The following is a 25,997-nucleotide window of genomic DNA, read 5'->3' on the forward strand; positions in this document are numbered from 1 at the left end:
TTTCCTGCTGAGCAGGGAGCCCCATGCAGGGTTCGATCCCAGGACCCCGGGATCATGATCTGAGCCAAAGGCAGATGCCTAATGTCCCAGGCATCCCAAACTCATGTTATTTTGACTATGGACACACTTTTAAAAGATAGATATAAATCTGTACGTGTATACACAATTTCTGTCAGCACCAAGAACTGAGATGCTAATATTTACAGAGCTTTGGCTTTCTTACACTGTCCTGAATGTGTTCCGTAGATTGTCTCACTCACCCATACCACACTCCGTAGAGCTGGGAGTTAGTGCCTTCTTCTCACTTAGCAGGTACCACACCGAGGCTCAGAGAGTGGAGGGAACATTATTCACAGCCACACAAGTGAGAAAGGCTGCTGTTGGTCCTCATTCAAAGTGGGCTTAAATCCAGAGTGGAAGCACTGAATCTCTTTGCTGTTGCATTAGTGGCTTCTAATTGGGAATTTGCAGATTAGCAATTCCTGTAATCCACTGGGTTCTAGAAACATCCATCATTTTTTAAGTTCTAACAGTGTTGTGGGGAACAGCAAAATATCTTTAGGGCACTGGTTCACAAGCGTACCTGAACTTTGCAATTATCTGGAAGTTAGAAAAAATAAAACCAGTGCCTGGGTCCCACCCTCCTCTGTTCTGAGTTAATCAGTATGATTGTGGCCCAGACATTGGGATTTTTAAAATTCTCCCAGGTGATTCTAATGGGCAGCCAACTTTAAGAATTCCTGCTTTGAAACAACGCAGAGTTTTAAGTTCTGAATTCCCATCCTTTTGTTAGTTAAAAAATAAAAATTAAATAGTTATGTTTCATTACAATAGTACAACAAATTTGCTTTAGAAACCATAGACAAACTAAAAACATTATAATTATCTGTAATCCCTTCACTAAAAGATGACCAGTTCAGTATTTATGTTTTTTTCCTGTGCATGTTTATGTACTTAAAGTCTTCACTATAATGTTACTCATCTATAGAATTTTATATATTTAATGCCAGATTGTCTCCTGTTTTATGTAGCTGTATGCTTTACCAGACTGAGAAATTCTCAATTCTTATACACATGTATTAGTGTTGTTGGATTAATACTTACAGACCAGTAACTCTCCAATGGGTCAATATGTCTATTAATGGGGAGTTTGGATATTATTTGAGTCAGCATTTAGGAAACTGATTTAGATGTCTCTCCTTTGTGCTCATCTTATACAGCTCTTTTCTGGACAAGCAAACCTTGGTTTACTTCCCTGTCTCTCTTCTAGATTACTGAGACAAAGCCCCTGTGGTTTGTGGCCGGGGGCTCTAGCATACCGTACATGCTCAGGAAATGCTGGAGTTTTCAGAACTGAGGTCGAAGTGGTGGTTATAGTCTGAAAACTAATGACTGAAATAAGTTCAGATGTGCCTGAAAAAAATTGGGGGGGGATGTTGGGGTGGTGGCGAGAGAGGGTAAGAGTCAGGACAGGGGCTAGAGGACACGTGAAGATAGGTAAGCTGCAGATCCTTCAAGAAAGGTAAAAAGTAAAAAAATAAAATAAAATCAAAAGAAGGCAAAAAGTCCTCTAGACTTCCTGGCCTTGGTTCCACTACCCACCCCGCCAGCCCCTGCCCCTGCTGAGTCTCAGAGAGCTCCCCCTCGGACTAGCCCCCTCCCCACACCTCTTATCTTTCCACTCCCCCCGACCCTACTCAGCTGTCCTAATAAAAAGGCTGAGTATATTGAGACTTTCAGAATAAGAGCCAAATAATTTCCAGAGTTTGCTGCTTCCCAAATATTTTCCTAGTAAAGATTTGGAGGAGAAACCCCTGTAGTGTGATGGGGTTCAGTTAGGGTACAACCAAAGCTTATCAGCTAATAACTGTGACTGTCCCATTTTTTCCTACACAGGTGGAGGTTGAGGGAGAATTTAAATAAAAGGTGGGGAGAGGGCTCAGAGCTCTGGTAGGCTGGTTTGAGATTACCCCAGAAGAAAGGGCCAAACTGGGAGACCTTACAGGTTTACTTGGTGAACAGCCTTGTCATCAACTGGGCCCAGACAACTTCAGCCTGCTGGAGGAGGTATTTTTGAAGATTTTATTTATTTATTTGACAGAAAGAGAGAGAGAGAGAGATCATGAGTAGGCAGAGCAGCAGGCAGAGAAAGAGGGGGAAACAGGCTCCCTGCTGAGCAGAAAGCCTGTTGTGGGGCTTGATGTGGGGCTCGATCCCAGGACCCTGAGATCATGACCTGAGCCAAAGGCAGAGGCTTAACCCAGTGAGCCACCCAGGTGCTCCTGGAGGATGTATTTTTGATACTGAAGGCACAAAGCCAGACATCTCTGCATCACATGATTTACAAAGGATTTTCTTTTTCATACAGACTTCTTATAATGTAACTATAATCAGTAGATTTCTTAATCATACTCAATCACAAGACCGGTAAATCAAAATTACTTATAAGTTCTTTTTGGCTCTTAAAACACCTTTTGTGTTATGATCTTTATTTGCTCATTATTGACCGCTTTTTAAAGCATGTTTTTGTTAAAAAGGAGAAATTACAAAAGTACATCTTTTACTTCCTTAGCAAATAAGATGCATGCATGATTTATGTTGCTGAATTATTTTTAGGATTGAGGCATTTATATAGCTTCAAAAGCTATAAGAAAAATTCAAAGCTATTTCCCTATTCTTCTTTCTCCCTTTTTTATTGAATTCACGGTGACTTTTAAAGAACATAAAGACATTAAACATCTTGCTTTACTTTGAATTCAATGATAAACAAAATCAAAGGATAAAATAACAAGCCTGATTTATTTATCTGAATAATGTGTGTCTCACTATAAGGTTATAACGAAAGCGGGGAATCCTTAGAGTCACATCACGTAGTATAGCAAATTAAAAATAAATAAATAAATCAATAATCAATCAATCAATCAATCAATCAAATATGCTAGCGGTGATATTTATTCAGATAAGTATCAGATTTATTCAGTCAGTCCAGTAAAACTGGGAGGTTTCTGGAGTGCCCGGCCGGTTGTCAGAGCCAGGAGAGTATTATGATTTAATGCTGTCTTTTCTGCTGCATTTGATGAGCTGTCCTAGAAAAACATTTTGAAGCAATAAAGCATCCATTTGGCTCCTAAGTAATGAGGGAGGCAGTGCTCTTTCATTAACTATTTATTCAGGAAGAAAAGTGACCAACTGCTAATAAGCTTTATCCAAAGAGGGTGGTGGAAAACAGGAGAAAATGCAGAAGTGAGGTTCTGTTCAATTTCATATGCAATTAACAAACACCCAAAGCTAAGCGGTTGGTGCTCCTCCTCCATGTGACTTCTGGCTGGCTGTATTTAAGTGCAAGTGCCTGTCAGACGCATGAAAGGCCCCTGGGTTTAAGGAAGGATTGTGCCGTCTACACCAAAGACAAAAAGAAAGGAGGCGATGAGCGGTGAGTAGCTAAGAGGAGGCTGATCTCTGTAGTTCTGAATAATGGGCTTATTTCCTAAGATGAACAGTAGTGATTGAGGCTTGCAGGGTTGCTCCTTTTGTTTTTAGATGATTACTGCTTTTTTAGGACTTGAGACATCTGCTCCATAATGCAGTATGTAGACGATCACTTGATCGAATGGCTTCTAATTTGAGAAAATTTCTTATTGGCTATGTAAGTAAGTATATGATTTGTTATTTAGAGAGAGTTTCGAGGTAGGCATGTAAAGTTTGCTTGTCTTCCACAGGTAAATATAGGGCCCCTTCTTTGCAGTGAATGCGTAGGATTTAGCAACTTCAGGATTACACCGAGAATACTGTATTCACACATAAATAGAGGCTCCTTTCAAGTCATTTCAGAATCTCACTTTTGAAGCGCAATCTTCATTTCACTTGCTTAAGCCTTTTAATACAATTAATTTACATTCTTTAGTGACATGATGAAAAGATGAAAGTCACAGTTCTCTTCTTCCCTTAACGCCAACTGAAAGACTTTTAGGTTAATTCTTCTGCCCTGCTCTCACTAAAAAGTAGTAGTAGTTCTATTCAATGGGGGAAATACCCTTCCTATTTAAATCATATTAAAATAGACAATGGAAAGGATATGTAAATCCAGCAGTATTTAATAACAGAATATTCCTGATATTATCACAAACTGATTATGAATTATTCAATATTGCATTCCTTTGGTTTTCAGTTTTTTGAATTTCCATATTGAAAACTGTGTCTGAATTCTAAGTTTACTATGAATTATTCTGAAGTATATTTAAAAATCAGTTTTCAACATACATTCCATGAGATAGGAGTACATTGTTTATTCGTGTTCACAGCCTTTGGTACGGGGCGAAAAAAGCCTCAGTAAGGGGGATGATACTAAAGACAAGAAACGCCTCCTTGGCATTTTTCTTTCCTAGCCCCCATTGTATCGTACTTAGAGAACTAAACTCTTTTATGTTACAGAGACTCTTACTGTCTTCACCAAGGAAATGAAGACTACAAGATTAGAAATGGAATTTCCTCGTACGATTGATTGCTAGGTTTTACAATAATCTGTCTTGTTGGTTATTCACTATCATTTACAATAATCTGTTTTGTTGGTTATTCACAATCATTAGATCGAATTACCCCTTTCAGATAATCACTCCATTCAGAAGACTGATGCTGTGTGCTGAGAACAGGAAGGAGATGGAGGACTGGATGAGCTCACTGAAGTCTGTACAGACCAGAGAACCTTACGAGGTAAAGTAGCATCTTTTCCCGGCACCTTCTGTTCTTGGAGAAGGAAAGTCATTCGAAGAGCTAAAGCTATATTCTGCAAAGAAAAGTATGTGCAGATTCATCAAGCAACCTGCTTCCATCTGATGTTGACCTTTTAAAATTTTTAACTTAAAGTGTTTCCATTTTAAAAAGTACACATTTGAAATTTTAATCCTAACTAAGTGCATCCCTGAGGTTCACTGTCTGTCGTCTTGTTCTCTTGGTTGGCAAATCTGTGCTCACGTCTCGTTTCTAGGTGGCCCAGTTTAACGTGGAACATTTCTCAGGGATGCATAACTGGTACGCCTGCTCCCACGCGCGACCCACTTTCTGTAACGTGTGCAGAGAGAGTCTTTCTGGAGTCACCTCCCATGGCCTGTCCTGTGAAGGTACTGTAGCCCGGGGCCTGCCTTCTCCCTCACCACTGACCACACTGGGAACACGCTGCCAGCCTAGCAGAGAAATGTGCCCCCTGCAAGCCAATTCCTGTGGGTGGAAGCAGGAGCTGGGAGCACCTCAATGGGAACGTAGCATTAAGATTTTACCGTAGCTTCAAGTGGAGCTCGACGCACATAGGACCAGCTTGGGAAATGTTTTTGCTGAGGGAAGGATGAATACAAATCACTGGGAAGGAAGTATAAATCAAAATGTAGCATTGCATGTCTGAGGAACTAGCGCCTGCTGCTTAAAAATCGTCTTTAGACTGTATCCGTCTTTCTGGTTTTCTGGTCTTCTTTTTCTGTTCCGACTGATTATGAGGACAAAACTTTCAGTGAGGACAGTACAGGCTCTTTGACAGAATTTCCTATTGTTATTTCTGTTTCATTGTTTTAAATGTTTTCTTTTATTTCACTTAATGTTTAATTGAATGGATGCCATCCTTTTTAATTTCTTGAAAGTTTTTTGAAAATAAGCCTAGGGCTGTTGTTTTCATTATAGGATTTATGGGTGGTGATGGTGGTGGTGGTTTTTTAATAAAAAAGCAGTGACCAACAGAAGCAAATATACTAATACTTACCAAGAGAAACCTCATAACTTCTTCGACTTATTTAATTCCATACCTCAGTGATCACACTACTGTGTACTACTTTCTGAACTAGATCTAATACTAATATTAGCTTTTTTCTCTAATATAAAAAAATCTGCATTTTGAACATAACTTTATTAGACTCCATAATGAAATAGTAATAGAGTCCCAGCTTTCGTTCACTTTAAGGTAGCTCCACGTTTTGACTTTCGTTTCCTGATCTGCAAACCAGGGATAATAGTCATTTATATTCACAGATGCTATGAAAATTAAATAGGAGAATATATCTGCAAGGAAACTACTTTTCTAGTCAAATAAATTGTGGAAGGTTGTAACTTTGCTCTGTAAGAAATCCGTCAAGTTAATAACTACAGATTGTGTCATGGCCCAAGGCATTAAAATTTGTGAAAATAAACATTTGGAAGGGACATTACACATTGTTTTTGTTTTTGTTTTTTTAAGATTTAAAGAGTGGTTGCAAACGAGATGTAATTGCCCTTTATGACTTTAATAATCTACAAGGGTTCCTGTGGCTCTGAGTTACTCTTACCAAGTGTAATACTCTGAGGTGTTACTTTGAAGGTCTTTTTAGTTGCCTCCTAGTCTCCCATTCCAAAAATCCTAAAAAATGTATCAGATCTGAGATACTCTCTGGTACCGGTACCCTACTGATTTGACTTATGCATTATTAGATATATTTAGTTGTTTGTATATTGAGTTTAAACTGGGATGACTAAGTATTTTTCCAAATCTTTTAAAAGAAAAATGAAAATTGTATTAACTGATGAGAATAAGAAACTTAAGGTCTTTCAATAAATTTATCATTATTCTGTTAATAATGAAGTCTTCCTGACTGTTTAATGTCTCAGTTACTGTATTTTTGAATTACAGTTTCAGAAGAATATATGTTAGTCCTCATTTTCTCTGCTGATAAAAATTTTAAATACGTGGTGTCTTGCCCATTGGTATTGTTAGAACTGTAGCAAAAGGTTTTAAAAATCCCAAGGGTTTTATGAATGTATAAAGAAGTTTTTTTTTTTTAATTTTATGAGAATGTGATTATTTAGGATCATTTTCTTATAATCCAAGTCATACTTAAGCTTTAGACATTCCCCGCAAATCTGAATAAACTCCTTGCTTGACAAAAACAAAAGACATAGGATGCAAGAGCCTTTAAAAGAAAAAACAGAGATGCAAATACAAGAAAAATTCGTTCCACAGTGAGTGAGTAACTTTGTATTGGAATGGAATTCAGTTTCTAGTGTGTGAAGCCATCACTAAATTTACTTAATCCTTCTGCCCTTGTTTTTCACAGGAAAACAAGCCTGTACTGATTTGTCTTCTGAGTTTGTGTTGATTAATTACTAAAACTGTTATTTTAAAGCCTTGTATATGTAAAATATAGGAGTGAAAAATAGACAGAAAATACTTTTCATAAATGATTCCCTAAATCAAGAACGTCAGTAATAATTTCAGAGCCTATTTGTTCTTCACAGTTATTTAAATAGTAACTGAACAAAAAAGTTAAATGGTGATTTTTTTCTTTTTGATTCAATAGCATCAAATATGTTAACATAGGTACCTATGAATTTTTATCTTAGCCGCAACTGAACACTTAAAAAGATGCAATGTGGTAAACTGAAAATTGCAATTAAAAAATCATAATTTAGTGACATGTCAGCATATTTTTTTTAAGTTCTGTGTTTTAAGTAATAGCTTTGTAGGTCAGGGGAAAGTGCTTTATATAGAATAACTTCAGAATGGCCACCTAACAAAATTAAGGTGCCTATTAATCATTTCCATTCCTTAGTGACTGTAATCACAGTATAGTTTATTTTATTTTATTGTACGCTACATTAAGCACCTTTGCAATTTTCAAGACTCATTGCATGAAGCACTTTATTATTACAAGTGTGATTTTTATTTTTAATGAGCTATTTGATTTTTAATGGTAAAATTTTCAAAAAAAAAAAAAACCATGAAATCATTCCCTGTTGCTCTCTTTTATTTCCTCCTTTTCCTCTAAAAAAAAACCCTTATTGACTATTAATATCAAATACTTCGTTGTACCTGGGAATTAGTTGCAGATAAAACTAAAACTAGGACCACACTTTTGAGAAATACCGTAAGAGATGAAAGACCTAGAGTTCCTAATTAGCCTCAGTTTTAAAATAGTCACTTGCATGGGAGCAAAAGGGAGCGGGTCATGCCAAAATTGTTTTTTGGACCAAGCTTACTTCCTTCGGTGCTCGCTCTTTACACATTTGTCTATCAGCAATGAGATTCCATTGAAAAACTGGTTTATTGTCTATGAAGTCTGTGCTCGAGTCCCCAAGTCATTTATCACAAAAATAGTAGGATTTCCAGGAAAGAATTTGTCAAGGTACACAAAAGACCACTTAAATGAAACATTTCCAATGTCTAGACTAATATTTTTCAAGGAAAAACCGACTCCGCTTAAGTGACCTTTTGCATATCAGCTCCCCATGACATCATGAAGCATTTCAAACATTTGGCTATAGACACTCAGGGATTTTACCCTTTCATTTGTGTGCTACAGTAAATTGGGACTTTTTTTTTTTTAAGATTTTATTTATTTGACAGAAACCTCAAGAGAGGGAACACAAGCAGGGAGAGTGGGAGAGGGAGAAGCAGGCTTCCCGCTGAGCAGGGAGCCCTGTGGGGCTTGACCCCAGGACCCTGAGATCATGACCTGAGCTGAAGGCAGACATTTAAGGACTGAGCCACCCACATGGCTATAAATTAGGATTATAATTTCAGACTTTTTAAATTAGGACTTTTTAAAACAATGACATGCATTCTATCATTTCAAACCTGTTAAGGGTTTACAGTTAGAAGTGCAAAAATCATGTGAAAAAGAGCCACCTTCCATTAGCATTTAGGAGCAGTTACTTTTTCTGTTTCCACTGACACTATCTCTGCTTTTAAGTATCTGCGAAGTCAGAAACTGGTATAACATCCTTATTCACTAGTGCTTGGATAATTTGTATCCTTAAAAGGATGAAGTTTAGTAGTAGTAAAGTTCTGATCATAAGTAAGGGTCCTTTTCCCAGATAACCTGTGGCTTACTTGTTTTTCATATATGAGCTGCTGCTTTCCTGGTTGTTTCCTCTTATTTCTCTCTTTTGTGTTTTTGATTTGGTATTTGTACAGATTATAAACTGATTATCCAAATAGGTCTCCTGAACATCTGACACCAACCATAGTTACAGAATTTTTTCCTTAGGATGAGAACTTTGAAGACTTACTCTTATAACAACTTTCAAATATTCGAAGCAGTGTCATTAACTGTACTCACCATGCTGTGCATTACATGCCCATGGCTTATTTTATAACCGGAAGTGTGTACCTTTTGATGCCCTTCACCCATTTGGCCCTACCCCTGCCTGGGAAGCCACCAAGGTGTTCTCTGTTTCTATGAGCTTGGTTTTTTTGTGGGTTTGTTGCTTTTACAGTCCACATATGAGTAAGATCATAAGGCATCTGTCTTTCTCTGACTTACTTCAACTTAGCTAAATATCCTCTAGATGCATTCATGTTGTCTCAAATGATTCATTTATATGACTGAATAATAGTCCATTGTATAGATACACATATGGATATCACATTTTCTTTTTTTTTAATTAATTAATTTTTTTCAGCATAACAGTATTCATTGTTTTTGCACCACACCCAGTGCTCCATGCAATCCATGCCCTCTCTAATACCCTGGTTCCCCCAACCTCCCACCCCCCACCCTTTCAAAACCCTCAGATTGTTTTTTCAGAGTCCATAGTCTCTCATGATTCACCTCCCCTTCCAATTTCCCTCAACAACCTTCTCTTCTCCATCTCCCCTTGTCCTTCATGCTACTTGTATTGCTCCACAAATAAGTGAAACATATGATAATTGACCCTCTCTGCTTGACTTATTTCACTCAACATAATCTCTTCCAGTCCGGTCCATGTTGCTACAAAAGTTGGGTATTCATCCTTTCTGATGGAGGCATAATACTCCATAGTGTATATGGACCACATCTTCCTTATCCATTCATCCGTTGAAGGGCATCTTGGTTCTTTCCACAGTTTGGCGACCATGGCCATTGCTGCTATAAACATTGGGGTACATATGGCCCTTCTTTTCACTATGTCTGTATCTTTGGGGTAAATACCCAGTAGGATATCACATTTTCTTTATCTGTTTATCCACTGAGGGACACTTAGGTTGTTTCTGTATCTTGGATGTTACGGATAATGCCATAATAACATGAGTGTACAAATGTCTTTTTGAATTAATGATTTCATTTTCTTCAGATTAATACCCAGAAGTGGAATTTCTGGAATTGATAGTTCTATTTTTAATTTCTTGAGGATGCTCAGTACTGTTTTCCAGAGTGGCTGCACCAATTTGCATTCTCACCAGTAGTGCACACGGGTTTCCTTTTCTTCAAATCCTTGCCAACACTTGTAATTTCTTGTCTTTTGGATAATGGCCATCCTAACAGGTGTAAGATGATATCTCATTGTGGTTTTGATTTGCATTTCCCTGATAATTAATGATATTGAGCATCTTGTCATGTGTCTGTTGGCCATCTATATGTCTTATTTAGAAAGATGTCTATTTAGATCCACTGCCCAATTTTTAAGTGGATTGCTTGGTTTTTGCTATTGACTTGTATGAGTTCTTTGTAAAATTTGAATGTTAACTCATTACCACATACATGATTTGCAAATATTTCTCCTGTTCAGTATGTTGACTTTCATTTTGTTGATGGCATTCTTTGTTGTGTCATAACTTTTAATTTAATGTAGTCCTGTTTGTTTATTTTTGTGTTGTTGTCTTTGCTTTTGGTGTCAGACCCAAAAAGATCATCACAAGACTGATGTCAAGGAGCTAGCTGTTGGGGAGTTTTCTTCTAAGAGTTTTATGGTTTCAGGTCATATATTCAACTCTTTAATCCACTGTGAGTTAACTCTTGTATATGGTATAAGATAGGGCCTGGTTTTATCTTTGTGCACATAACTGTTCAATTTTCCCAACACAATTTAATGAAGAGACTGTTCTGTCTTCATTATATGTTCTTGGCCTCTTTGTCGTAAATTAATTGGCCGTATATATGTGGATTTAATTCTGGGCTCTCTCTTCTGTTCTATTGATCTATGTGTCTTTTTTTTTTTTTTTAAAGATTTATTTATTTATCTGACAGAAGGAGAGAGATCTCAAGTAGACAGAGCAGCAGGCAGAGGGGAGGGGGAAGCAGGTTCCCTGCTGAGCAGAGAGCCTGATGTGGGGCTCCATCCCAGGTCCCTGGGATCATGACCTGAGCCGAAGGCAGAGACTTAAACCACTGAGCCACTCAGGCACCACTATGTGTCTATTTTCATGCCAGTACCATACTGTTTTGATAACTATGGCTTTGTCATATAGTTTCAAATTAGTGAGTATGATACCTTCCACTTTGTTCTTCTTTCTCAAGACTGCTTTGGCTGGCTATTCAGTCTTTTGTGGTTCCATAAAAATTTTTGAATTATTTGTTTTAGTTCTTTGAAAAATGCCATTGGAATTTTGACAGGGATTGCACTGAATAAGTATATTGCTTTGGGTACTATGGACATTTTCATAATATTAATTCTTCCAATTCATGAGCATGGGATATTTTCCCATTTATTTGTATCTTCAATTATTTTTCCTTCATGTCTTGTAAGTTTTAGTGTCTCTTTTTTAAGCTCCCTTTTGATAATATGGCTGGGCAGAATTAGTGATGGGTATAATGTACTACCTCTACATTATTTTCTTCTACATTGTAATGTAATGATCTCAAACAGCAATACCTTTAAAAAACAATGCCATCTTTGTGACCTTTATCAACCTATTCCCCATGACTGGTTATTTTCTTGATACTTGCATTTTAAATCTCCTCCAGATTATCCTGTTCTTTATCTTACTGATATTTTCAATTTTTTTTTTATTTATTTATTTATTTATTTATTTATTTATTTATTTATTTGACAGAGAGAAATCACAAGTAGATAGAGAGGCAGGCAGAGAGAGAGAGGGAAGCAGGCTCTCCGCCGAGCAGAGAGCCCGATGCGGGACTCAATCCCAGGACTCTGAGATCATGACCTGAGCTGAAGGCAGCAGCCCAACCCACTGAGCCACCCAGGCACCCCAAATTTTTTATTTTAAATACATGTACTGAAAAATACAAATATTAGAGGAGTACAACTGGTAGGATTTTTTCACAAATTAATGGCATTTATGTAATCAACACCCAGATTAAGGAAAAGGGTGTTCCCAGCACCTCTGTATTACTGAATTTTATTTAATTCTGTTTGTGTGTATGTGTTTTCTCCTTTCTCCTAAAGAACTAGTTCTTTTGTATTTATTTCCTTTCTGTTTTGTGAGTGGAATCTAAGTAGCAATCTATAGATTGATAAAAGTGCTTCATAAATACATAACCACACGTATCATAAATACATGAATATCTTCTGAAAAGATATTTTCAGAAACCTTTAGTATTGTTGAAGAATAACTAAACTTTTTTAATTATTGTTTTTCTTCTTCCCCGACCCTTGAAATTCCATGCTGTGATTTCCGCTAATCATTGTTCCAAAAGTATATATTCATTTAGAAATGGTTAACTTTTTTTTTTTTTTTTTAGTGTGTAAATTCAAAGCTCACAAAAGATGTGCAGTGAGGGCAACAAATAATTGCAAATGGACAACTCTAGCCTCCATAGGGAAGGACATCATAGAGGACGAGGATGGAGTAAGCTCAGTTCTGTCTTTGGTTTCTTCCCAGTACCTCCCTCTTATTGTTTGCCCTGTGGAAAATGACAGAGTTAAGTGGGAGTATTTACTAGTAGGACTAAATGGAAGGCTTTGGTTAGTTAGGAGTTTCTATTTCCAGTTAGATCCCCCGTAGTTTCCTTTAGCTCTTAAATTTTGAGGGAAATGCGAAGAGGGCTTGGCGATGATTGCTGCACTGGGCTGGTGTTGGAGACCCTTACAGTAAAATATTCTTTAAGGCTGATCTCAGGTGTCTGTTCAGATATTCGCTCCTAAGACATTGGGGCCTCCTTTCCGCAGTGTGCCCTCTACCTTTAAAACCTTGTCTCCATGGCAACTTGCATACGCATCTCTGATAGCACTTTGTAATCACCTCATGATAATGCCTCGACCTTCACTGCTCCTCAGTTAGACTACAAATCCTGAAGGTCAGGGATATGGTCTTGCTTATTTTTGTATCCCTGTGGTGCTCAGGTCATAATAGAGGGTCAATAAAAGTGGACTAAATGAATGGGTGCCACAAGTGATACTATCTTGATTCCGTAGAATGAGAAATAATTGTAGACCTTCCCTAGAGTAAGAATGGTGCCCTGCTGTCTTTAATTTGCCTGCTGTTTATTCTCGCTGCGTAGGTAGCTATGCCTCACCAATGGCTTGAGGGTAACTTGCCCGTGAGTGCCAAGTGTGCTGTCTGTGACAAAACGTGTGGGAGTGTTCTGCGTCTACAAGATTGGAAATGCCTTTGGTGTAAAACAATGGTGAGAATCTTTCCTAATTCCTTCATAATTTTTTTTAAATCTATGTAATTTAGGAGTAAAGAATTTATGGTCAAACAGAGCATGGTAGCATACATACCCACTGTAACATTCAACTTTTTCTGAACTATATTCCTTCCAGTCTGGTTACTTTTTAAATATACTTTTTGTAATGCCCTTGTCATCTGTTTTTTTTTTGTTTGTTTGTTTTTGTTGGTTTTTTTTTTTTTTTTTTTTTGGTCTGAAGACCTTTTCCCCACAGTTTTGTTGTTTTTCATTATGCTATAGCCACATTTAATGGTTTAATATTTTTAGCCCTGTTTTACCACCTGTCACACACAGAAAGCCACCAAATTTTGATTGACATGTGAAGTATAATTTCAGTACAACCCTGCACATGTTCTCTGACGGAACACCAAGTTCATTCAGCCATGCATAGGTATAATTGAAATTAGATTTTTTTTTAAAAGATTTTATTTATTTATCTGAGAGAGAGAGAGAGAACATGAGAGGTGAGGGTCAGAGGGAAAAGCAAACTCCCTGTTGAACAGAGAGCCTGAGTGGGACTCGATCCCAAGACTCTGAGATCATAACCCGAGCCGAAGACAATCGTTTAACCAACTGAGCAACCTAGGCGTTCTGAAATTGGATTTTTATATTACATATATATTATATAGATACATGTTTTAAAACTTTCTCACATGTGCAAGAAAGCAGTGAGAAGTATGCATGGCATAACATGGAGGCAACAGCAAGGCATGGTCCTGTCTGTGCCAGACCACCTGAGGACTGGGCCCGAGGCTTCATGAGGGCAGTCAGAGAAGAAACTCCAAGGGTGGACTCAGGCCACTCAGAGGTTGGCATGGTGCTCACCGTAATAGGGTGGGGAGGCAACAGCTGTGGGTGCTCATCTCTACACTAGGCGATGCCGTCCAACCGTAGCAGCGATTGCCTTGCATATGGCTGATTTGTTTGGTCTTGTGTTGAGTCTTGGAAGTCACTTCTCACCCACCCACTCCAAAAAAGGGTGGAAGAAATTTCTTTCAGTAAGTATGATGTAGATCCTCAAAGGAGAATGATGTGAGGTCGCTGGGTTGATTTCATAATCGGTGAGATTAATTCCATTTTTTTCCATGGGAAAAAGTAAGTCCTGCAGTTTTTCAGTTGAGCCTGATAGGTGATCTGTTTCCTTTTTTTTGTTTGTTTTGTTTTAAAGATTATTTATTTATTTGACAGACAGAGATCACAAGTAGGCAGAGAGGCAGGCAGAGAGAGAGGAGGAAGCAGGCTCCCTGCTGAGCAGAGAGCCCGAAGCGGGGCTCAATCCCAGGATCCTGGAATCATGACCTGAGCCGAAGGCAAAAGGCTGAGCCACCCCCACCCACACTGAGCCACCCAGGCACTCCTCCTTCTTATTTTAAATCAGACTTGATTCTATCCTCATGCTTTTATTATTCTTTATCAGTTACCCCTTTTGTCAGCTACAGGTGTTACTTCTAATTTCTCTGATGCCCCCTGTAATATAATATATAGACTGTCTTAGGTATGTCTTTGGAGTTTTGGTGACACTCTAACCCCTAAAACCCTCTTGTGACACAACCCCAGGGTCAAGAATCACACGCTTCCCAACTGAGCCAGCCAGGCACCCCAACATTCCTTATTTTATTTAATTTATTTATTTTTAAAGATTTTATTTATTTTTTCATTTAGAGAGAGTGTGTGAGTGAGTTGGGGGGAGGGGCAGAAGGAGAGGAAGAGAGAGATGCTCAAGTAGACTCCCCACTGAGTGTGGGTCCCAACATGGGGCTCGATTTCTGGACTCCCGAGATCGTGACCTGAGCTGAAATCAAGAGTCAATGGACTGAGCCACCCAGGAGCCCTCCTGGCATTTCCTTGTTTTAAGAGTGCTTGCAGAGGCCTGTAAGATAAAAATATTATAAATAAATAAGAAAAATAAGTAAGTAAGTAAGTAAAGCACTCCCATAAATGATATTTTAAAACTTCATCCCACCTAAGATTTCTCTTCGGGGGTGGGGGCAGCCTCTGATGTGTGTGCCTACTGCTAATTTCATTAGTCTGTACATCTGTTTCTCTGCTTCTGGATCTTCGGCTGTTCTCTTTTTGAAAAGAAAGCAGACTATGTATGTGATCAGTTACTTGAGAAAGGTTTTATAGAAGTTGTCTCCACCTGCCGCGTGTAGGTCTCTACTTGTATTTTCTCAGTGGTTTTTCAACTTTGCTAACGTTCACAGGAGGAGTTCATTAGCTATTTTACTTGCTCACCCTACCCGCCCTTTTAAAAATTTCATGAACAGTGTAGAAGGGTGGATACCGAATGTGGAAGGGGGCATTCTGGAATGTCTTCTCCCTCTCTTTTCTGGCAGAGTTAGATATCACCTTATCATGAAGTCGTTCCTGCCCTGTACTCTGTCCGTCGGACATTCAGGCCACTGTCTGAATGGGCCGCTGTCACCTTGTCACCTCCTTCTCAGTCTTGTACTTCCTATACAATATCACTTACCTCTTCACACATTATTTTGTCTTTAAAATAATGAGTTTCTGACAGAATATCTAGTTTGTAAACTAGTCATGTAGTTTATTTTTTTTTTTAAGATTTTATTTATTTACTTGACAGAGAGATAGAGAACACAACTATGCAGAGAGGCAGGCAGAGGGAGAGGGAGAAGCAGACTCTTGGCTGAGCAGGGAGCCCAATGTGGGACTAGATCCCAGGACCCTGGGATCATGACCTGAGCTGAAGGCAGCTGCTTAACCAACTGAGCCATCCAGGCGCCCCCCAGTCACGTAGTTTAAACAGAGTAAAGTAAGACCATAGTTCCACAACTCTAACGAGTCCGTTTTTCCAGTTGTTGTCCAGTCTCTGAGTACACTTTTACCTTTTTATAAAAAGAGTGAAGATACGATTTTATCTTCTGCTTTTTTCATTTAACTTTGGTATCAATATTTTTGTTTTGCTCTGTAATTCTCATACTTTATTTTAAAGATTTTATTTACTTCTATTTGAGAGAGAGCATGAGAGGGGAGAAGGTCAGAAGGAGAAGCAGACTCCCCATGGAGCTGAGGGCCCAATGAGGGACTTGATCCTGGGACTTCGAGATCATGACCTGAACTGAAGGCAGTTGCTTAGCCAACTGAGACATCCAGGCGCCCAATTCTCATACTTTTAAAAAAATTCCTTTTAAACTTATCTGTGCATGCTTGTTTTTTTTTTAATCCACTTAAGACGTTAATTCTTATAAATAATATTAGGGAACTATCCAAAATTAGGTCACCACATAAACAAGAATCACTAGTTAATTTCAGTTATTTTCTCAAAAGTTTTGATAAATAGGTGTTTAATTAAATATTTTATTAATTTTCTAAAAGGACTGATGAAATAAAGCTATATTAAATTTAAGTGCTTTATGAAATGTCTACTTTTACTGCTTAAAACATTTCCAGGCCCTTTAGGTAAGTACTTAAAGTATTGTAAGCTCCCTGGGTTCTACTTAGCAAGTTAGCCCTGCTCCTGTTCACAATAGTATCTTGAAACTTTGTTTCTATGAAGTTCAGGCATTTACTGAGTGCCTATGATATATATCACTTTCCAGGATAAGTGTCCAATAATAAGACCTTTTTCTTTTCTTTACAGAGCCAGACGAGAAAATAAGCATTCATGTATTTATACCTATAATAACATGAAAATGTTATATATAAAAAAAGGTGTGAAAAGAAAGTTATAAGACCACTGCAGAACGAGCAGACACATTACAAATTTTATTTTCACTAAGTTCTGTAAGAACATTACAAGGTAGAGGTCATCAGTTTCTTGATGGATGATAATATTAACAAGTACTAGTGAACTTCACTCCTGTCTCTTCCTCTCCCTTCCTCCTCCCATTCATTCCTGCCTTCCTCTCCCCTCTCCCCTTTCTTCCTCTGCACTGTGTTCTCCTCTCTTCCTCTCTCCTCATCTTCACTAGGCATGTCTTGTCTTTTTTTTTTTTTAAGTAATATCTACACCCAGTGTGGGGCTCGAACTTCCAACCCCAGGGTCAAGAGACTCATGCTCTACCAACTGAACCAGCCTGATTCCACTCACCAGGCATTTCTCAATATACCCTACTTGCCTGTGATAATTATAAAAGTAGGCTATACATACCAAATCAAATTCCCATCTCTACAATAATCAGCCCGTTCTTTAGCATTAGAAGTATTGTGCCATGAATTACTGAATATTTTGTGATATAGTTGATCTTCATTGATCACTTCCTCAGATGCAATTTATGCCATAATAAAACATTGATATGTTTTTATGATTCTTTAAAGTTTGTTTGTTTCTTATTAGGTACACACTGCCTGCAAAGATTTATACCATCCTGTGTGTCCCCTTGGCCAATGTAAAGTATCTGTCATACCTCCAATTGCACTGAATAGCACTGATTCTGATGGTATGTATCAGTAGTGTAAATATGTATATTCCTGGTGTATTAAATGTTGATTTGTACATTTACTTTCCTAGAACAAATTGAACTGTAATTGGTTATTCTGGTCAGTTTTTATATAAATCCATTTAAATTGCTGAACAGTACATTTAACTTCTAAAAGAACATTGTAGAATTAAAACTTAACATGGCTATTAATACACTGGTGAAATTATTAAACATAAGCCTTACAGATTTTACATTTCATCAAGTAAAATAAGATCATTATTCTATAACAAAATGCAATCCAAAGGTTAATTTTTGTGTGTTCTTTTTTCCTTCTGTAATTGAAATCACCCATCAACATAGCTCTTTTTTTTTAAAAAAGATTTTATTTATTTATTTGACAGAGAGAGCTCACAAGTAGACAGAGAGGCAGGCAGAGAGAGAGAGAGGAGGGAAGCAGGTTCCCTGCTAAGCAGAGAGCCCGATGTGGGGCTTGATCCCAGGACCCTGGGATCATGACCTGAGCCGAAAGCGGAGGCTCTAACCCACTGAGCCACCCAGGTGCCCCCCATTAGCACAGATCTTATTAAAATCTGTTTTCCTATAATTTCCTTGGAGGAACTTATATTTCTATAAATTCCATCACTTTTTCCAGAATCTTACAACTTGTTTAAAGTGCGAAAGAACCCCGCCTTCCTTCTAAGCAAACCATATTACAAAAGGCTTTTACCATACGCTATTATTAAAGTTTTACATTAATAAAGTGCTTTATGATTTTCAGACTTTTTATGTTAATTATGCCGATAGATACTATAAATATAAGGATATAGGCTGCAAAAGATGTGATTTTTTAAACCTGTGCTATTTACAGCCCTCCCCGTAAGCCCTGATAAATCAAGCTTCTATTATTTATGAAAATTTTAAAGTATTTTCTAAAGCCTCATGAAGGAGAAGTTAAAACATTTTATAATACTGACTATGAACATAAATTCTTTGACAAATGTGAACTTGGAGACTCATTGGTGTTAAGGTAGATGGTGTCTCTTCAATATTCTATGATTAATACTTTTACCCTCTTTGGTAGGATTTTTCATTATAGAGCATATTTTAAAAGATAAGTTCTATAGTCTTAGTATGTAAGTAAAACTTCTGTCCGTTTGGGGGGCTAAATTTTAATTTATTGTTCAAGCAATAAACAAGGTTCTTTATGAATTTATGTTCTTTTCTCTGAAGTTTTGTCAGTAGTAGTTTAAAACAGGCAGCCGTTCATATTGATCCTGTGTTGTGTGTTTTTTTTACAGGTTTCTGTAGAGCGACATTTTCATTCTGTGTTAGTCCTCTACTGGTTTTTGTCAATTCTAAGAGTGGAGATAATCAGGGAGTAAAGTTCCTTCGTCGATTTAAACAGTTGCTAAATCCGGCTCAGGTGTTTGATTTAATGAATGGAGGTCCTCATTTAGGGTAATGATTATTAATAAATCTCATTGGAATGAAATAGCACTAAGCATGAAATATGTTTGATTTTTCAGTTTGTGAAGATTCTCGATTCATCGAGACATCTCTGTATTGATCTTCCCACTCTTCCCTTTTTTAAAGCTCTAATTCTAAATTTTAACTTCACCTTTTGATATTTATATAACTTCCTTATGTGCTGAAAACTCCAAAATTTGTTCAGAAAATGTTTTAGAATATATCCTGCCTCAAACAACACTAATGGTTTGCCTAGCTCTAAGAAAGATCAACTTGTGTAAATATAGAAATGCCCGGTAACTTTAGAAAATGATCTGCATGGAAGGCTAGCAGCATTGATTTTTATGTAACACAAATAATCAATTATTTAACCAAAGCCCAGACACCACTGTGGGTCTCAAGGATAGCTCCTCAAGGGCTTGAGACTCCATTCCTAAATGAATGACAAAAAACACTGGTGTTGATTGTTCTTTTCAGCTTTCTGGAATGTCCTCTAATTTACAATCTGAAAAAATTTTAAATTATTTTCAGTGAGGGAAAATATGCTTTATGGTACTTTTAATACATTTTTGGTGTGTGTATATGACTTTGTTGAGGAGGTGATATTGGATCACCTGAACCTGGGTTCTTGCAGCCTACTCCACTTTTCTCTTGGCTTCCACTGTCACCTTAAAGCAGGAACACAGATGTAAAAATGGAGATTTTAGATACACTGAAAAGGGCCCTGGGTTTTAATTTAATACTTTCCTGTCTTTTCTCTCACCTACCCTCAGTCTGGCTGTGTGCCTCTGTTCACTTCTCTTCGGGTTTGTTGCTTCTTTTTTCTGTTGCCTTCTTGCCAAGTCTCAGGCCCTCTGGTCCTGTTGATGTTGGTCTTCATCCTTTCCCTATGCTCCCACCACCCCGCACCCCACCCCTTGTCTCCTCATACATGTCTTCCCCTTGTTTGGGTCTGGCATTTCCTCACCTGGCCTCACCTCTCAAGTGTGTCTCTTGCATCGCTGGTTAGCTGTGTCTCCCTTTCTAGCACATCTGTTTCATAATCCTTCACAGTTCCTATATTTTATTTTATATATGTATACTTTTCCCACCCATCCTTTATGATTCCAAGGAAGGTCCTTTGTGAAACTTCTTGAGATTGTCTTGACAGCATATTTTATAGGGTTTCCACAGTACTCAAGGTATACAAAGGTACATTCAGGAGATGGGATATGCCCAAAGTTAAGATGAAGGAAGAACAGAGGTAAAAGACTGACTCAGACTAGGGGACGAGGGGGAGGAAAAGCAAGTAGGTGTCCGAAAAGTGGTATGTCGGCAAGGTTTGGTGGATCCCTTTAGGAACTGACTTGAGTGTTAATAATATCAGTGCCCTAGATTCTCCACCCCCAGTTTGTAATATGCCATTCTTAAGGAAATCACATATCCTTGTAATGAGAAGGAAAAAAGTCACTACTCTTGCCATGTCTTATCACTTACCTTTCATTTTATTTTTTATTTCTTAAGATTTTATTTTATTTATTTGACACAGAGAGAGAGAGGTCACAAGCAGGCAGAGAAGCAGGTAGAGAGAGAGAGAAAGAGGAAATGGGCTCCCTACTGAACAGAGAGCCTGATGCAGGGATTGATCCCAGGACCCTGAGATCATGACCTGAGCAGAGGCTTAACCCACTGAGCCACCCAGGCACCCCACCTTTCATTTTCTTTCCTGGGTTCTACTTCTTTGTTTTCTCATTCCTCACTCCCCTTCCCTCCTAATTCTATCTCCATTTCTACTTATAATCCCCTTTCCTCTTAATGAGTAAGAAGTTTTCTCAAGTTAAAAATTGCACTTCCATCTTTATAGTATCATTAATGTGTATGTAAGCATTCTTATATTTGATCTGAACACAAATACCAATATATACAGAATAACAAAGAATTGGGGAAGATGATTTTTATTTATTTATATTAAAATAAAATACTTTTTGCTTTCAGTTTAAGATTATTCCAGAAGTTTGACAATTTCCGAATTCTTGTTTGTGGAGGAGATGGAAGTGTAGGTTGGGTCTTGTCAGAAATTGATAAGCTCAACTTGAATAAACAGGCAAGTACTAAATCTTTTCATGACTTGTTAACATGAATGTATACTAACCTGCTGACCAGAGGAGAGCAGAAGCGTCGTGGCTCCTGTTTCTCATCTTGCCTGAGATCTCCTTGTTGTGCTCTCTTCCAGTGTCAGCTGGGAGTATTGCCTTTGGGTACAGGAAATGACCTTGCCCGGGTTCTAGGCTGGGGTGGTTCCTACGATGATGACACCCAACTTCCTCAAATTCTAGAGAAGCTGGAACGTGCCAGTACCAAAATGCTAGACAGGTAAAAGTGAATTTTCTTCTAACACTAGCCTGAAAATGGCCTACTGACATCATTTTTGGTAGCTGAAATTTTACAAACTATAAGCTCGATGAGGACGGAGACTTCCTGGTCTTACACACTCTTTTCACTCCTGAGGTCCTACTAACTTGCGTAGTGTAAACACTCAATAAATATATTTTTGGGATGGATGGATAAATTGTAACAAAAACTGAGAAAACTAGTCTAATAAACCCACTGTTTTAAAAAATAGAACGTCCTGCTGATAGAGCACTTACTTTTCATTGTTGTTCCGGTCAGAAGACTTAAGCAGTTAATTTTGTGTGAGGGCTTTTGATGACTGTAATGGGTATGGCCCCATTGTCCTGTGGCTTCATTAAAGCTAAGGAAGATGTATAAACTTGAGATGTGTTAGACTATCTCTTCTTGATTATGCATATTAAAAATGAATTGAACCAACAAAGAACTAAATACTAAAAAGGACAATCCTTTCCCAGTGACTGGGAAATACTAAGAATACCGTATCAAGGAATTACTACTGTGTTTGTAGTATCCTTAATCACATCTCAACTTTTTTCTCTCTAAATGCTCCGTGAAATCACAGTATGTGTACCCTGAGTATTATAAAGAAGGTGAGTAGGATTGGGACCCAGTGAGTAGTAACCTGCCCTTCCCCCACCATAGGTAGAAGACAACTGTCAGAATATCATTATAAACTTAAGCTAGCATGAATCAAAACAACGTTAATAGGATTAGCCATCTGTGGAAATGTTCCCAAAAATAACAAAATCTCATCAGGGAGCCACCAATCTAATGTAATTACTCTAAAATGAGCTATAACCTAATTAATTGTAACCTTGCCCATCATAAGGTAATGTATAATGGTTGATTCCTTTGTTGACAGGATATTTAAAAAGAGCTGGACTATAGAGCTTCTGTCTGTGGTTATTCAAAACTATTCATGAGAGGAATACCCCCCTAGCTGGGGGATGTAAAGTGGATTCTGTCTCCAGGCTTTAAAAGAACCTGGAGGTGATTTCCAAATTCTGTGCTTACCAAACCACAAAAAAATGGCTTTTTTGCACAAATTTAAACACCATTCTCGCTGCATCCTAGGAAATACTGCTAGACATTTCCTCCACACTGGGTGTGTGCTTTTCCTTTGTATGTTAGAAAAATTAACTTCTCCAGGTGGTCCGCAGAGGAACAGTGCCCCCATGGTGAGAGTCTTTGATACAGACCTGCACACAACAAAAGAAGAGAAACATCAAAAGAGGCTGGAGAACCTACGACCATTATTAGAAACATAAGACTATTTCGTTCTGGTGTTGTCTTCACTAAGAATACTGTTGGGAAAGAACAGGTGGTAGAAGTCCCTGTTTAATATTATTTGAATTATAGAAGCTTTTTGTTTTTATCAGTTGATTTGATCCTCAAAACAACACTGTCAGGCAGCTAAGAACAACATTATTATGACGATTTTACAGAGATGAAAGTTGAGGCTTGTGGACTCAGTGAGAAGAATATTTTTTCGTTTGGTATTTTTACTTTACTTAATTCATTTAATCAGCCCAACACATCTAATGCTGACTGGAATTATAATCTCCATCTTACAGGTAAAACGGCTGAAGAGAGTCACATAGCTAGTAAGTGGTAGAACTAACTGGCACTCTCTTCTGGAGTCCTGACTCTAGTTCTCAAGCTCTTTCCTCAGCACCGCACACTGTGTCCTCCTTAACATACACACGCGTCAGATAGAGCCCAACCTTCTGGCCTCTGACTTGGTTAGCTGGTCCCAGTATGCATCCTTTCTTCATTTGTCCCGCCACTTTCTCCTCTGTCTTTGGCTCCAGCCATTTTCTAACAAGGGAGGAGGCACAGCATGGAAGGTACAGCAAACTTAAGACTTTTGGATTTCTTTCCCATTTTTTTCACTGTCCTTCGACCAGAGGAGTATTTCAGCTATAACGAACTTCACTTTCATGTTTCTTGTCGTGGTCTTCCCTCTTGGCTGTCTACAGAGTTTCATTATTTTATGTGTTTTCTGCACCAGGATATAAACTTCATTTGGAAAGTCTTAATCAGCATTCTGTTTCCAGACCATGGAACACTGTCTGTCATTTTGAGATGTTCAATAGGTGTCCATTGCATGAATGAATGAATGGCTTTTGGTGCCCTAATATCTATTCCTTGATAGTATATTCATGTCAAGAGTTAAGGAGTAGCTATAGATATTCAGTTTTTACATCCTAACATACAACCTATGGCTTTGGGGGAGATTTTCTGGCAATTTGGATTTTTATGTAAAGACTTAATAGTTTGAATGATACACTCAGCTCTGTTTAAATACTGAGGCTAATCTTGGGATTTTCCCCTAGGTTCTATTACTGGTTTCAGCCGTGATACTTTTTTGTATTTTAAGCTTTTCTTAAAATTCAGATGTTACGGTACTGCTTTTATTATGCTTTGTGTCTTTATAAAATTGTAATTTCACATCCTATTACTGACAACAGTAATGTCCCTACCCACTGTTCTTCCCAAATTGTGAAATAATTTTAGATGAAGACTGGATTTATCTGGAGTTGATTGCTTTTAACACCAAGTGATTCAGTGTTTTGTTTGAAATTAATATTTACAGCTAATTGAAATAAATTTGCTTCAAGTGTTAAGAAGTTAATTATTTTTTCTGTAGATTTTTTCTTCTCAACCCCATGCTTACTTTCTTACTTATTTTAAGAAGGGGTAGTTAGTTAATTTTCATTTCATGTGTGTATAAGCTGACTGGACAAGACTGGTTGGCACACAGAGAATGATTTCTCTTTCATTGGCACTATGCATTTGTTTAATCTGGGACATTGTTTTAGAACTTTGGGATGCGATCCATTAGTAACCTGTGAATCTAGTTAGTTACTTGCAGTTAACATTATTTAAGAAGTAAAAGAAGAAAGAAAAGTTAAAATGCATTGCATTAGTAAAGAAGAGAAAGTTTTGTTATATATGTGTATTTCTTACTGTGGGTCATGGCCTTTAAAAAGTTTGGGAGTCCCTAATCAGAAGATGGGTAAGATAGGGACTTGCAAAGTATGACTTCAGAATTTTATGAGATTACCAAAATTCCATTTCTTTCCTAATGTTTGGTTGTTTTAGGTACAATAAACCACAATTCATGCATATATGTGCACATGTATATACATGAGGTAAGAAAAAAGTCAGTTTATTAAATTTTAAAGGAATTTTAGACCAAAGATTTTTCTTCCTTCAGGTGGAGTATAATGACCTATGAACTCAAATTGCCACCAAAGGCTTCTCTACTCCCAGAACCTCCAGAAGCATCGGAAGAATTTTATGTAAGACTTTAACCCTTTGCCTCTTTATCATTTGGAAATAGGGGTGAATATCTTGAACAAATAAGAAAACTTAATAAGATATGGTAGCATGTTTGCTTAATTTTATGTTTTATTGTGCTGGGTATGGGCTCATAGACTACTTCTAGTCCTCTGCCCCAGAAGAAAGAATCCTTACAATTTAGGTTAGAGTCCTTCTAGGACGACTGTCCTGAGAGTGTGTACTTGGCCATATCACTCACTGCCACGGGCCTCCATTACTTTATCTGTAGAGCAAGTTCCTGATGTTGGGAGGAGTAAACACAGGACCCAATGTGTATAACGCACCAGGCATGCGAGTTCCCTTCCCCCACCCTGATAGTTCTCCCTCACCATTCCACCTGCCTGCTTCCGTTTACCAGCAGGGCTCTAGAGAAGGTCTGCTTCTAAAAAATACGGAAAATACAAAAATAATTGAAAAAATAATCTTACCTATAGCTCCTGTTAGCTTTTACTTATCTTCTGCTTTGGCCATAGACATCTGACTGACCAGTAGGTATTAGCTCAGCAATTTCCAAACACACCAGTGCTTGTGGGCAGAGTATTATATAATTTCTCTCTTCCTACTTTGCCTCTTCGTTGAGGATTCACCATTGCAAGTTTCCCTGTGAAGCCTATTGGTCATGAGAAAACAGTGGAAGAAAGAGTGCTCACTTCATTCCTTCCCTGCTACAGACTGGTCATTACTCTAGTTCTTAGATGTTAAAGGTTCAGTGTTTTGACTAAACCTTAAAGCACTGGAGAATTGAAACAGATCCTAATTTTCAAAGGATTATCCTCTGACTGACAAACTGTTTGATCTATGATAACTTATTTTTCCCTCTAGGAAAATTCATCTATTTACAGTTGAAATCTCTGTTTTGTCATTAAGAAAATTATGAACATGTCAAAACTAAGGAAAGGAATGATAACTAGAAACGGGGCTATTCCTTAAAGAAACTAGTTGTAATTGAACACTTTTTTTAATCTATAAGTAACAAAAACTGCTTCTAAAAAATACGGAAAATACAAAAATAATTGAAAAAATAATCTTACCTATAGCCCCAACAAAGATAATTCCTATTAAA

General features: G+C 37.7%; 1 protein-coding gene across 10 annotated transcripts in view; it reads left to right on the forward strand.

The window, feature by feature from the left end:
* DGKH (diacylglycerol kinase eta) overlaps positions 1-25,997 on the forward strand; it is a 203,030-nt gene that overhangs the window by 103,657 nt on the left and 73,376 nt on the right. For 9 of the 10 annotated variants that reach the window (XM_045076628.1, XM_045076632.1, XM_045076624.1 and 6 more), the window contains 9 exons: positions 4,606-4,710; positions 4,985-5,117; positions 12,417-12,523; positions 13,176-13,301; positions 17,647-17,749; positions 19,030-19,189; positions 21,173-21,281; positions 21,411-21,550; positions 24,810-24,894. In XM_045076628.1, the coding sequence (XP_044932563.1) occupies positions 4,606-4,710; positions 4,985-5,117; positions 12,417-12,523; positions 13,176-13,301; positions 17,647-17,749; positions 19,030-19,189; positions 21,173-21,281; positions 21,411-21,550; positions 24,810-24,894 (1,068 nt within the window). Of the gene's footprint in view, positions 1-2,236; positions 3,434-4,605; positions 4,711-4,984; positions 5,118-12,416; positions 12,524-13,175; positions 13,302-17,646; positions 17,750-19,029; positions 19,190-21,172; positions 21,282-21,410; positions 21,551-24,809; positions 24,895-25,997 lie in introns of those variants that run through there. The other variant, XM_004759267.3, reaches the window with a different exon arrangement.

The sequence above is a fragment of the Mustela putorius genome, unplaced genomic scaffold (genome assembly GCF_011764305.1).
Source record: "Mustela putorius furo isolate JIRA1106 unplaced genomic scaffold, ASM1176430v1.1 tig00000179_pilon_pilon_pilon, whole genome shotgun sequence".
NCBI lineage: Eukaryota > Metazoa > Chordata > Mammalia > Carnivora > Mustelidae > Mustela > Mustela putorius.